The following is a 14,565-nucleotide window of genomic DNA, read 5'->3' as shown; positions in this document are numbered from 1 at the left end:
GGACGAGAGTGAGTCCGTATAGAATCTCAGCGCTAGGTTTAGGACGAGAGTGAGTCTGTATAGAATATCACCGCTCGGTTTAGGACTAGAGTGAGTCCGTATAGAACCTCACCACTCGGTTTCGAATCAGGGGTTCTCATAGAGCGTTCCTTGGGTTTTGTGGACGAGAGTGAGCGTTCACGGAGAACGTTCCCCACCGCTCGATTTAGGACGAGAGTGAGTCCGTATAGAATCTTACTGCTCGGTTTATGACGAGAGTGAGTCCGTATAGAATCTCACCGCTCGATTTAGGACGAGAGTGAGTCTGTATAGAACCTCACCGCTCGGTTTAGGACGAGAGTGAGTCCGTATAAAACCTCACCGCTCGGTTTAGAACCAGGGGTTCTCGGAGAGCATTCCCTGGGTTTTGTGGACGAGAGTGAGTGTTCACGGAGAATGTTCCCCACCGCTCGATTTAGGACGAGAGTGAGTCCGTATAGAATCTCACCGCTCAGTTTTGGACTCAACTTGGCCGAGTGGTAGGCAGGATCCTGCCATCTGCACTGTGAGGCTAAATGGCCAACACCTCTGAAGCCGAATGACTAAACATATGTGATTGAAAGGAACTTTCTGGCTTTATTCATACCAAAAGTGTAAAAGTGTAAGTCTTGTCAAAATAGTTTAATTGAAATAAAACATGACATCAAAATTCAACTAATGTAAACTTCAGATGAGTCGCATTCTTAGTGTTAGGAAGGACTTTTCATCATATCTTCTAGTTGATACGCCTCAGGATTATGCGGTCAGAGCTATGGTTGCGGCTGCGACTCCGCCTGTGTTTCCGCTCCTCCTTTCTATTCGATCGTTCGGTATTTCTTTATGGAGACCTTGATGAGCTTCTTTTCCGCGATCGATCCGTCTTTACATACTTACGGAGATGGCCTGCACGAATGAGCTCTTCGATTTTATCTTTGAGTGTTACACACTCTTCGGTAGTATGTCCCAAGTTTTTATGGTATTGGCAGTGCTTTCTTCCATCAGCATTATTAGGTGAATGAAGCTTCCTGACCGAAAGAAGTTCAGCACTAAGGGCTTCATCAAGGATTTTTGCCCTAGGTGCATTAATAGCTGTGTCATGATCAAACTTTGGCATTCGGGGGAAGTCCTTTGGTCGAGAACCCCCTCCCTTGTTGTAGTCGCCGAAGGTTTATCTGTTGTCCTTTCTCTTTCCGCCTACATAAGCTTCCTGTTGTTGCTTTCGTTGTGAGATTCGCATATCCTCCATACTGATGAATTCAGCTACTCTTTCTTGGAGCTCTTCCATAGTTTTTGGTGGTCGCGCATACAATTTGTCAGCAAAATATTCTGGTCTCAGGCATGAAGGCAAATTGTTGATAATAAAAGAGTGATTAACCTCTTTAACTCGCCGTGCGGTTTCAGTATACCTTTTCATAAAGACCTTCAAAGTTTCCCATTTCTCTTGTTTAGTATTTTCCAAATCCATTGGTGTTATCTCCTATTTCCGATTGGAGGCGTATTGCCTTCTAAAGAGGGTTTCTACAGTGACGAAGCAATCCACTGTGTTTGGGGGAAGAGTGTTATACCACTCCAATGCCTCGTCCTTGAGTGATAAGGAGAAGGCCCTACATATGACCAGATCACTGTCCGTGTAGAACGCCATTGCATTGGTGAAGATCCTAAGATGATTGTCAGGATCCGTTGAGCCATCATACCTCTCTAATACCGGAGGATTCTTCTCTGGCACTAAAGTTTGCATGATGCTCATCGTAAAAGGGAGTAAGCTGGTAGGCCGAACGGTTTGGACGGGCGATGGTCCTCTCCTTCCTTGACTGTTCGGGTTGTTGTGCTAGGATGGCTGCCGATTACGACTTGCCTCATTTTCGTTCACGTGGTTTGAGGCAGACCGCTCGGTATGGACTCGTTCTGCCCTTAGTGCTGCAATCTCCTTTGCGTGCTTTCGTTGCATCTCTTGTTGTGTGTGCGCCTGCGCCTGTATGGTTCTTGTATGTGCTTGTATCTGTGTTTGCATCTGCACTATCAAATCTCTAGTATTCTATTGTTCGTCCATGCTCCTCGTGGTCACCATCTAGCCCTCTTCTGCTTTCTCTGAGCCCCACGGTGGGCGCCAAAATGTTTCGATAGATATTTTGTGGGACCGAAAAACTAACCTGTTCTGACGCGTCTTCCTTCCTTCCGAAAGTTGGGATCGCTGAGCTGCTTGCCTTTCTTCTGTCTGAGTCATTCGGTTGACTTCCGTGTGGGCCTGTCGATCACGTCAGTCTTGGCCGATCGGTTGCCTTCGTGTTCCAAGGGGGGGAGGTACCTGCAAAAGATACTCTGACGCTCAAGTTAGGCGTGAATTTGAAGAACCTTGGTTCTTAGTTGAGTATTTAATGAAGGGTTATCACTGTTTAATGTTTAGGAGTCAGGAAGTGTGAGTTGAACGTGATTGGGACGTACCTGGCTGATGGTCCTGGATTTTTATTTATAAGTTGTCTCATAGACCTTAAACTGACACAAGCCCAATAAAATATAAACAGAATAAAATATAAAGACTTACCTAAAAATCTGGCTAGTTGCTTATAACCTACTTATCAATATCTTTAATTAGATATTCTTGATTATCTTTTGAATATATTATCTTATGTTGGACCTTTGGCCTAATAACTTAAGGGTGTTGCTCCCTCCACCACCACAGTTTCTCCCTCCACCTCCCTAACTCCACTACATCTTTTTTAATTACAAAAGTAACCTTTTTTAATTACAAAAATAACCTTTTTACTTTTAATCCTAATTATTTACTTTAACCCCAAACCCTATCTTTCTACCCATTCTCATTTTTCACTCAGCCCCTTTCCAGATTCCCACCCCCAAGACTCCACCACATCCGTTCTTCTCATCTCTCATCTCTCCTCCATATTCGTTTTGTTGCTTCAGCGATTCGGCGATGCGACGGTGCCGGTGCGGTGCGATAGTGTGTGCGGTGGTCATTGGGTCTACGAGAGGTTAGGATCTTCGTTTTTCATGATTCTTTTAAATATTTTTTAAAATGTATTGAATATGTTGTTTTGCTGTGGATCTGTGGTGGTTTTGTGTTTTGTCTGTGTTGTGTGCGTGTGTTCGGAGAGAGGAAGAAGATAACAGGCCATGAACGAATGTCGCATATCTGTTCTAGATGTTTTTTTTTTAGTTTTTAAGTTTATTATTAGTTTTAATTTTAATTTTTTAGTTTATTAATTTATTATATTTTTAATTAATTTAAATTTAGTGTTTTTTTCTAATTTGTTATTTATTTATATCTAAATTAAAATTATTTTATTTAATGAAATAATTATTATTAAATTAATGAAAAAAATAATATTAATTTAATGAAATAATTTTAAATTTAATTAAAAATGTTTTTGTTAGAAATGGTAAGAACACGAGGTGCATCTTTTAGTTCTCGTGGAGAGAGTTCTCGAGGAGAGAGTTCTGCACAGGGTGAAGGTAGGAGACGACCTACAACTTCAACTCGGAGAAGACATGCAGCTCCAATTCAGGATGACCATATAGTCGAGGACCGAGCGTTTGAGGAGGAGGCATATCAGGCCTATGAGGGTCCTGTTCACGAGGAGGCATTTGAAGCTCCTCATGACGATAATGAGGAGAAGGAACATGTCGATGTTCCTGACATACAGGAGGAGGATGTCAGTGGATTTCCTAGAGGTCCACGTGATGCTTCTTTGCTGACGCACTATGTTCAGCATGTTGCTTATGGTATATCGCAGGGCTGGGTGAGTGCATAACTTAAATTTTAATTATTAAGTTTTTTTCGAATACAATTGATATTAAATATTGTTGTGTAGGATCGAGGGGAGATACTGAAGTTGATCTCCCATGGTAAAAAAGTTAATAAGTTAGGACCATGCGCCGAAGGAATTCAACACATTGTGTTGAATTCCTCTTTGATGCCTCTCACAGGTATTTGTTATGATTACGTTGATAAGGGCTTGTTGCTCAATTTCATAGAGAGATGGCACTTTGAGACGAGTAGTTTCCATCTCCTTGTAGGGGAGATGTCGATCACTCTTGACGATGTCTCCACTTTACTTCACCTCCCGGTACTAGGACAATTATGTGATTTGGAGGAGTTGGAGTTTGAGGAGGCTCGTAGAGCCCTTGTAGACCTGCTTGGCGTTGATGGTGGCGCAGCTGATGCTAAGATGGAGGATGCACGTGGTTCGAAAGTCATACTCAGCTGGCTCAGAGAGATATATGTTCAGAGGTGTCAGCCGCAACATTGGGATTATGCTGCCAGAGCATATCTGTTGCATATAGTAGGATGCACTATTTTCACAAATAAAAGTGTCACTTCTATACGTGTGTCTTACCTATTATTATTTAAAGATGTACACGCATGTGGCAGATATGCTTGGGGTGTTGTTGCACTCGCCTATTTGTACGACCAGCTCAGGGATGCGAGTCTGGCTTCCTTGAAGCAGATGGCTGGATTTCTGACTTTGTGTCAGGTACAGACATATACCCTTCACATTTATTTGATGTACTTATTTCCATGTTCAAAGAAGAAAGATATTTAATTGAATAATTGCATTTTTAGAGTTGGATATACGAGCATTTCCCTAGAATGGGAAGGAGGCGGTTGGTGTCTTCTTATGATGAGACCACATCACGTGCAGTTAGGTGGCAGAGCCCTCGGCAGAGTTCGACTCTTGCAGAGATTTGGTCACAGTTGGATGGCCTGACATACAGTGGAGTTGTATGACATCCATATGAGGGACATCAGGGCATTCGTCCATTCTTCGGCATATGTATGTATTCTGGATGGATTTGGATTGGTGACACCCTTTCCCGTCATTTTTCTGAGCGTGTGATGAGGCAGTTTGGGTTATACCAGGAGATTCCACGACCACCCACTGCCGTTGCAGATGCAAATGTAGTCGTTGTTGATTATGCGTGGTTGCACTTCATGAATCACGTTATTATGAATGTGAGACAGGCATCATAGCCTTCTGAATGTCTCGATGGATACATACAGTGGTTTAGGAGGGTTTCACATCCCTATATTATTCCTGCTCCTCCTGACGCGAGACCGGCTCTTGCGCCTACACAACGCCCCGATGTTCCACAGGAGGCACGACCCCATCGTAGATCCTCTCCACCTTCACCATCTGGCATCGTGGTATGTTATTTTTCATTGCTTATGTTATTAAATTTTCTTAACCATGTTTATTTATTTGTTTGATATAATTATAATGCAGGCTAGATTTAGGCGAATGGCGAGAATGTTACAATCGTTGATATTGTGTTGTCATGTGACCGAGGGTACTGTTGTACATCAGGTGTCGGTGGACCTACTTCAGATTGCTAATGAGGGCATCGACGAATATTCTCCGACTAGGAGAGGGCAGAGGCATGTGCGTGGTAAACGGTCGACGTCTAATTCATAGGACTTTGTATTTCATTTTTTTAACAAGTTATGACTCACGAGATTATGTATTATTTGGGATACACTAATTTTTACCTTAAATGTTCGTTAAATAATATTCTTTTCCAAAATTTGGCCTTAAGTAAATTACTACATTTTGTATGTTTTTCATTTCTTAAAATTTTTTGTATTTCCTCAATATACAACTAATATTATGAGAGTAAAGTCTTTTGTGCATCGTTGTTACTGGGTCTGTGCATGCTTAATGAATGTTGGAAGGTTCTTTTAGACAAGTTGTAATATATTATGCCATTCACCCTATTTTCATTTAATATGATTTTCATTTTATAAATATGGTGCAGAGGTTTATTTCAACTAATGGCTTAGAGTTGTAATTTAATTTTTATAAAACTTGCATTATTAAATGTGGTACAATACTACGATTTTCTACAAAGATTATATTATTTGTTTTATTTTTATTAATCTAAATATACACCATTAATCATACTTTATATACTTTATATGGAATCCTTGCATGTAGTACTTATTTCAAAGTAATATGCCATTCATTATGAAATTTTTATGGATTCCTTTCAAAACAATTGTCATTCATCACATTACTTTTATAGAGTACATAAGTTTTACTTTTCTTCCAGGTATATTAGTGATTTTATGCCAGGTATATTAGTGATTTTAGCATTGGGCATTGAAGTGGGGCCGCTTTGATATGCATGCTATAAAAGTTACGTACATATATGTATATATAAATATATAATATATTATATTAGGTGTTATATATATATATATATATATATATATATATATATATATATATATATATATATAATATAATATTATATTAGGAGTTACGTAAAGGAAAAGAAGGGAGAGATATACGTCCAGGAGTTTTTTTATAAGATAGAAACGTAAATGTTTAGTATTTTAGTTGAATGAAGGGTGTGGCTCCATAAAAAGCTTAAAATACACCTTAACAAAAAGTAATAGTGTATTTTTACATATCTTTATAAATATCACGAATCACCCAAGTCAACATAAGATGTCGTTACGCTCATCAATTGTGCAAATGATTGCATCCTACTAGTATAAATAGATGACCATGTTCGTGCCTCAGGATAACAGTGGATTGAGGAGATGATATTCACCATGGGCAAAGGACAACCTTCTTGTAACTTAACCTGCCATAATACAAATTACAATAGTTAATTGAGTTATAAGTAATTTTCAAATGAAATCACAAAATAATACAATTACCTGCACGAAATGACATCCATGAACATGTCCTATACAAATTAACCGATGTTGAGTTATTTCATAAGGTGTTGTGGAACGTAGTGGGAAGATAGTATTTGAGATGATGACATACACACTAAGATGACATTATATCGGTTAGCAATTGCATAACCAATGTCTGGTAGTGTCATCCACTTATTCCTATTAGCCTGTTATGAATAAAAGAAGTTGTTAGATAAAATAAATATAATAAATAAAATACATAAAACAGGAAACACTTACTGTCAATTGTGATCTCACCAACAAAGAGTTCCTCAGTTCTTCTAGTCTATCATACCCTCCTACTAGGCTTGCGTATTCATCACGCCATTGACTGAGTTCTTTGTACAAATCATTTCTGATAACGGGCCATGAATCTTCTCCATGTCCCAACGACGCAGCAATGCATCTATATCCACAGTGACCATCAGCCACAACATCAACAACGTCCACAATGAAGGGGTAAGTAATAGAATGAAACTGGTCTATCATTGGAACTCTCTTTTCTTCACTACATTTGGCTTTGATTGTAATTTACTTTTCACAGTTGAAGATTCTATGGTTGAATGAAAGGCATCGACATACTCAAAATATGATGGATCCCGCGTAGTAGACCTTTCTCTTCGTTGAACTTTACTTTTTTGGGCACCCTTTGTCTTGACTTTATGTAATGGAGGGACCATTGATGTCAATGTAGGACAAGTAATTTCAAGTAAATTCTGCTTGATGATGACTTTACCTCCAATGTCAACCTCATTGAATCGTTCTTCTACTTGTTTCAACTCATCTTTAATGGATAACTCGAGCTCGGTTTCATTTAATTCAACATTTGAGAAATGCAATCTTCGCCACATGATATGAAATTCACCCAGAGGGATCAATCCAACATCATAGCGTGCTAATTCACATGCATAGGGGACACCAAATGTACGTCTCAATACGCATCCACACTTTGATGAGTCCAATCCTATCTGCTGCACTCTTTCCAATTCCTTAGCAATGAGATCCAATGCATATCGAGAGACACACCCAATAAGTTTTTTATATATGTATCCTTTAAAAGGGTCACTCGTGAGCAATAGACTTCTTTCAAATGACGCCTTAATCTTGTTGTGTTGTAGGATAACGACGTTATGAATACTATCCCAACAAGAACACAAATCATCCATACTATTGCCCAGAACTTTCTTCAGACTCCAATGACCAGACTCAAGCCTGAAATAAAAAAAAACATCAACAAGTGTAAATAAATATTTCTCTACAAAACTAATAAATAAAATAACATTACAACATACCTATTTGTGGTTGTGTTCCCTAAATGCATTACTCTGTTCGTCTAAAACTTTACAAAGTATGTATTGTATGGAATAATCCAAGTCTGATTCACATATTCAAATAACAAAGGCCATGAACTGCTCGCGTATTGAAAACCATTCACATACTCACCAATCCATCACATTTTGCCATGCATCCATCAACACACCCCAAACCTCAGTAGAATGAACTAACATTTTTGCATTTAGCTTTAACATTTTTAAGCATGTGGAATTGACATAACATCTGATATGACTCAGGAAATACATTTGCAATGACATTCATCAAAGCCAAGTCTCGGTCAGTCACAATGACTTTAGGACCACCCTTAGATGTTAAAAATAAACCTTTCAGCTTTTCCAAAACCCATGTGAAATTAATCTTTCGTTTAGTAGACAAGAAAGCAAATGTTGAAGAGAAGTTTAACCCTGTAGACGTCACGCCCACAATCTCAAGCAATGGAAGTCTATATCTGTTTGTTTTATATGTGAAATCCATCAAAAATACAACATTAAATGAGTTTAACAATTTCACCGCTTTAGGATGTGTCCAAAATAGGTCAGTAACAACCTCTAAATCGTCGGCACACCTACTCCAATGAATGTACTTATCCCGGTCCAACAACATCATAAGTTGTTGTAGTTCAGTTCTGGACCCTCTCAATGATCGTTTATACGCTTGCCTTGCATTGTAGATTTGTTTAATCGTTGTGACATTTCGATCATGATTTTGTTTGAGGGTTAATAAAATATTTTCAGGTGTAACTTTACTCTTTGTCATATCAACAAGTAATGACTGCTCACTCATATTTAACCTGCCAGCATAAGGATGTCCAACTAAAGTTTCAGCCAACTCATGGTTGTGATGTCCACACATCACCTTCAACACCATCCATCACCGTCTGAACATGGTTTACCCTTTTATCTAAACGGACACTCACATTTACGAGTGTCGTATACACTAGGCACCACATCGGCTTTGTATTTCCAATATTTCCCTCCTCTTTCACATCCAAGTATGACGAACGTTTTTCTTCTTCGTACACCGGTAGCTATATCAGATCTTACTATTACCACAACAAATCATAAATCATAAGTCATCTCTCTCACCCAATCAATTAAGTGCTCCCGTGAACGAAATATTTCATTTGTGGTAAATTTATTTGTCAAATCCCCCTCTCCAACTTTGCTAATGAATGAAGAGAAATCGGATATCAAACTAGAACCAACTTGAGAATCCATATGAAGATATTCATCCATTTTAAACAATAATCACCTATAAAATTATAATAAGTCTTATTAATATAATTAATAATTAATCAAACAAATATAAAAATATTAATATAATAAAATTATATATTTCATATCATTAAACTAATAAATAATTTATTATATAATTATAAAATTGTTAAAGAATACAAAAATCATATATAAAAAACATATATTATACAAAAACATTAAAACAAGAAACTAATTATATATAACGAGCAAAATATAAAAAAATCTAAATATATACTAACACAATAAAGATCTTCAAAAATACATTATTAAAATACATCAAAATATATTCAAATATAATATATCAAAACATATAAATTACATTGTTAAAATATCTCTGAAATTAATATAAAAAATAACTCGAAGATAAACGTATAATCTTTAAATGGATGTGAGCATCCGTCAGCGGATGTCAACATCCGTTTAAGGAAAAACGGATATCGACATCCATTTTCTCTTAAATGGATGTTGATATCCGGTGACGGATGCTCACATCCGTTTAAAGATTATACGTTTATTTTTTAGGGTTTATTTTGCACATTCAGGACAAATCTCTGGACCTGCACCTTCAAGCACCACCACACCACCACCACATAGCACGACTGATCAATTGCTTCCACCACTTGCAATCTCTCACTAGGCACACTGAAAGTCCACCACACTCTCTCACACCACAATTCTATAAACGAGAGGAAGAAGTGGAACGTGAGAGGAAGAAGAACACAATGAAACAATGAGGGACAAATGATAAAGAGGAAGAAGAGTTGTTGCACTTCATACATGTAGAGAGGTTAAAAAATATTAACCCTAAAATTTTATTAAGGGTAAAATAGGAATGGGAAAATAAAGAGAAGGGTAAAACAGGAATCGGGTGGTGGAGGAAGCAAGTGGTGGTGGTGGAGGGAGTAACACCCATAACTTAAACACTGGTCCAACTTCGGCCTAATATTGATAAAACCATTTGAACTGGTTGACGGGTACTTTTACTGTAGCTAGACCGAACGGTGTTGAGTGGACGACCGTTCTGTCTCTACTAGGTATAATACACTTCTTATTTGAAAATATACTATGATATAATTATGTAAAGTTTTTATTGATGAATTTGTATGTTTATTGTTAATCTTGTTGAATTCCTTTATCTTGAAAGTATTAAATTTTTTGTATGATTAAATTTTTATATTTGGACAATATATGGGTTAAAAATTACAAAAGTAATAATAATGACATTTAAAATACGCTATTGATTCTTTTTCAAATAAAAATATGTGTAGTAGCTAAAATCGTAAATACACAAAAAGAATAAAGGTTTAATCGCCAATAATAATGGTATTCATTGTTGCAAAATTACCAGCGCAGAGATAAAAACCGCTAAAAGTCATTATTTAGTGCCAGTAAAATAATTATTTGTAACCTTTTACAACCGTAAGAAACAATATTTTTAACTGCCATAAACTTAGTCTTTATTTTGTAGGGGTGTTATATAATAGGTTTAAACTCTCGGATCATCTTTATATTTGTTGGGGAATCTCAAGTGGGTCCTTGTCTTTTAAAGTGTTAAAATTGGGTCCACATAAGTAAAATTGAGTCAATTTTGTCCTCTCCGTTAAATTTTGACAGACGGTGTTAATTGTGATGACGTGGTCCACTCTTAAAATGCTGATGTAGGAGTGTTTTATTACGTGGAATTTTTTTAGGTGATTCACCCAAATTTACTATTATTCGTAAATTTGAACCAGCCAAGCGAGATCGCGATCCCAGATCGCCTCTACCACGCAAAACGAGCTCCACCATGCGCAGCCAAACAACCATCCTTCACTTCCCACGCGATAAACGCACCAGGAAGGCGAGATCACCCCTTTGCAAATCTAGCGAACCAGCAAAGGCGACAATAGTTTGCCGATCTGAACTCAGACGACGGTGTATCTCAGGCCAAATTGTTGAAAAATTGTTCCTTTTCCGGTGAGAGAAGAGAGAGAACAATGCATGGTCCAAGGAACAATGTTAGGTCTGTGAGGCTAGTTCAGTGGAGAGACCAAACAGCTTAGAAAACGGGCAGCGGTGGAACACTTCGCCAGCGAGATACAACCGAGAAATCTTTTCGGCAGTTGAGGTCGATGGGTACCGGAGGATCTAGGTCCATTGTGATGTAGGTTTTGGAAGTGGTTGAGATTCGTTCGAGGTCGGGGAGGAGTGTTTGGTGGAATCTATTTGGTAGATCTGTGAACTCTGAAACCAATTCGTCATCCTCGTCCAGAATCCAACTCGACGGTGTCTGTTTCGTAGGTTTGTTCTTGGATTGTTGTTGTGGAGTCTTTTGTTTCTTGTTTGTTGCCTCGTGAGTTTGATCTGCTTTTGTTGGTTTGGTTTTTTAAGGAAATGTTGTTGGATTTGATGGTCTTGGTTTGATTCTTTGAAGATAGAGCAGTGGGTTTGATGAGTTTGGTTTGATTTTTGGTGGATTGAGTGGTGGTTTTCTTTTTGGAAGGGTTGTCTAGTACTTCTTTTTCTGCATCCAACATATTTCTTGTAGCAGACAAGTGTGTAGTCTCACATTGAGGTTCCAAAGAAGAACTGATGCAAAGAACAATAGTACCTTTCTGAGATTGAGTTGAGCCATTGGTTTTGCTGGTTTTTGCTTCAAGATCTACAAGATGGGTGGCGGCTGAAGAAGAGGCCGTCGCGGCCGGTGGGCCGATTCTGGGACGGTTTCCGGTGGTCACAGAAGAAGTAGAACTTGTTGGGTTTGGTTGACATCCACGTTTTGTTTGCACATCCACGTGGAATTGTTGATTTACAACAAATCGCCTATTCAATTTAATAGACAATGTCACGCCATGTAAAAAAAATACACCTCAGCATCTGTTTAACGCGTCTTGGAAACTTAAGGGGAGAGGACCCAATTGGTTCAATTTTACAAATATACTCATTGGGATTATATAGTGTGATTGATATTCAAATATACTCATTGAATATCTTTATAATCATGAATTAACTTAGATTAGCATCTTAAATTAAATTATGTTAGCATCTTTAGGGTAGGTTAGGTTAAATTGTTTTACAATTAGCTTTATTAAAATGTAGTAATAAATACCTTTATTAAAATTCATCGTAGAAGAATTTTCAAATTCAAAACTCAAATAATTAAATAATATTATTGATTAAGATACGATCAATTAAATTATTCATCAAACATTTCTTTAAAAACGTTCAAGTTACCTATGGTTTTTAATTAAATGATTCAAGTATACGTTTCAAATTTTTTTAAGAATAATATTTTACAAATCGTAACTATAATTTCTGTAAAAAATTAAAGCAACATTCTTTATTTGAACGTTGAACCTATGATTAAATTAAACATGTAAAATATTATACAGATTTAAAGTAAAAAATTTTAAGGTACATTTTGACTTTCAAAACTATTAAATAACCTGTGATTTATTTTGACCAGAGAAAAAAAACATTTTTCATTCAACAGATATTCCTGAAAAATAAAATATTCTTTAACATACCTAAATCTTTTATATTCATATTTGATATTATCTTTGTTTTTTTTTTGTTTTTTATTAAAAAAATACAAAATGTTTCATTTTTATAACTATTTTATCTTTATACTATGTGTCGAATGAAGATAAAAGTACGTAGTGTTACCGTTTTCCTAAAAACAAAATTCTATATATATATATTATACAGTGAGCAGCATATGAAACATTAATTTGAGCAGAAAGAAATATCAGAATTTCAGAACTAAAGTTCTCTTAAAATGGGTTCCCGCTTCTGTCAATCTTTCATCTTGGGAGTTTTGGTTGTTGCTTTGGTTCTGACGTCAGGTAAGTGGAAGAAAGAAGTTTTTATTTTTATTTTTTTCACAACTGCAAAAATCCATATTTATTTTTCAATTTATGGTGAAATTGTGATCTGAATGCAGTACCAGAAGCAGTAACAGGAATAACTGATCCAGGCTTTCACTGCATAGGGCAATGCAGTCCACAATGCAACACAGGTTGCACTAAGAACGGCTTTAAGAATGGCTTCTGTCTCAAGCAAGGATCTCTTAATCTATGTTGTTGTTCCTGATTCACTGATTCACTTATATTTTCTACTACTTTATAATAAAATGCGTGTTTTGAACTACGGATTTTATTGTGATTGAATTCAGCACCAGTAGTTTGTGATTTCTACTATCACTGAATTAGACAAAAAAACGCTCTTCATGATCATCTGTATTTCTTTACAAGACTATACATGTTTTTAAAATAATTCATTTCTGAAAACAATTGTTCATAGAACTAGAATATTCACATTTTATTGAAGTTAAGTCTACAACAGATTAACCATGTAATTAATCTAAATTAATTATAAAAGAAATTTCGATCACAGAACAAGATTTCTCATTTTAGAATAAAAAACATGTGATAATTACGGATTTTATTGTCTCTCCTTTTATATATATTTATGTTACATTTAAATTATGGTATATATTCAATTAATTGATTTGAAAACGAAATATATTCTTTCATTGATGAAATTGAATTTTCCAATTATGAAATATATTTTTGTTCAATATTTTGTTAATTTCAACTTGTCACGTTTCAGTAGATTTTTTATTTATTACATATTTTATTTATGGTATACGTGAGCTTAGGTGCTTTGATATACTTTTGTAACAATATTTTTTTTTAAAATTATATATGTTTATAATCTCATAATTTATGTAAAACATTCAAATTTATTTTTATTTCAAATTTTAATATATTTTAATTTTAAACTTTAAAAGTAATTTATAATCATTCTAATTAATAACATCAATTTAAAAATTTGTTTTCATTTCAAATTTTAATATATTTTAATTTTAAATTTTAAAAATAATATATAATCATTAATCAATAATATTAATTTAACGTAATATTTATTTATTTTTTAAGTTTTTGACATTAAATTATATTAAAATTTATAACAAAATCAAATTTTAATTTCACGATCAACATTTTAAAAATAAAAACATATTTTAACGTATCATCTATTGATATATTTAATGCCAAAATCATACTTCGTTCCGATAACTCTTACATAATTTTAATATTAATAGCTTTCCTTGAAGTCTCATTAAGTGAATAAGACAATCAATCATCAATATGAATTTAATAGTTTTTCTATGAAACTTTCAAAATAAAAAATAAATTATTTTAACTAAAAATAAATAGAATTTTACCGGTTTACATTAAAAATTTAGAATATTTTTTTTCTTATCACGTCTAATAA

At 35.6% G+C, this 14,565-nt stretch overlaps 2 protein-coding genes and 1 long non-coding RNA gene across 3 annotated transcripts; 1 reads left to right on the top strand and 2 right to left on the bottom strand.

The window, feature by feature from the left end:
• Positions 1-6,456: 6,456 nt before the first annotated feature.
• On the bottom strand, positions 6,457-7,207 carry LOC148197614 (uncharacterized). The gene is made up of 3 exons (XM_088115587.1): positions 6,959-7,207; positions 6,814-6,885; positions 6,457-6,621 (listed from the first exon to the last, which is right to left on the bottom strand). The coding sequence occupies exons 1-3, from the start codon at positions 7,205-7,207 to the stop codon at positions 6,457-6,459; spliced, it is 486 nt and encodes a 161-aa protein (XP_087971713.1).
• LOC124821115 (uncharacterized) lies at positions 7,204-8,920 on the bottom strand. The gene is made up of 2 exons (XM_047292951.2): positions 8,274-8,920; positions 7,204-7,930 (listed from the first exon to the last, which is right to left on the bottom strand). The coding sequence occupies exons 1-2, from the start codon at positions 8,918-8,920 to the stop codon at positions 7,204-7,206; spliced, it is 1,374 nt and encodes a 457-aa protein (XP_047148907.2).
• A 4,040-nt stretch (positions 8,921-12,960) lies between these two features.
• Positions 12,961-13,437, top strand: LOC148197613 (uncharacterized). The gene is made up of 2 exons (XR_015786790.1): positions 12,961-13,133; positions 13,232-13,437. It is a non-coding gene; the product is annotated as an uncharacterized LOC148197613 (long non-coding RNA).
• Positions 13,438-14,565: the final 1,128 nt, after the last annotated feature.

The sequence above is a fragment of the Vigna umbellata genome, chromosome 5, assembly GCF_029865625.1.
Source record: "Vigna umbellata cultivar VRB3 chromosome 5, Vumbellata_1.0, whole genome shotgun sequence".
NCBI lineage: Eukaryota > Viridiplantae > Streptophyta > Magnoliopsida > Fabales > Fabaceae > Vigna > Vigna umbellata.
Note: the sequence above shows the minus strand (reverse complement) of the source record. Positions and strands in the feature narration are given on the sequence as shown.

What these genes read in the sequence shown, in the direction of transcription:
- LOC124821115 (XM_047292951.2), bottom strand. Translation starts at nt 8,920, where the DNA reads ATGGTGTTGAAGGTGATGTGTGGACATCACAACCATGAGTTGGCTGAA. An exon ending in TTTCCTGAGTCATATCAGAT is followed by an intron (nt 7,931 to 8,273) that starts GTTATGTCAATT and finishes TTTTTATTTCAG; the next exon opens with GCTTGAGTCTGGTCATTGGA.
- LOC148197614 (XM_088115587.1), bottom strand. Translation starts at nt 7,207, where the DNA reads ATGATAGACCAGTTTCATTCTATTACTTACCCCTTCATTGTGGACGTT. An exon ending in TGGTGAGATCACAATTGACA is followed by an intron (nt 6,886 to 6,958) that starts GTAAGTGTTTCC and finishes TATTCATAACAG; the next exon opens with GCTAATAGGAATAAGTGGAT. An exon ending in ACCGATATAATGTCATCTTA is followed by an intron (nt 6,622 to 6,813) that starts GTGTGTATGTCA and finishes GTATTATGGCAG; the next exon opens with GTTAAGTTACAAGAAGGTTG.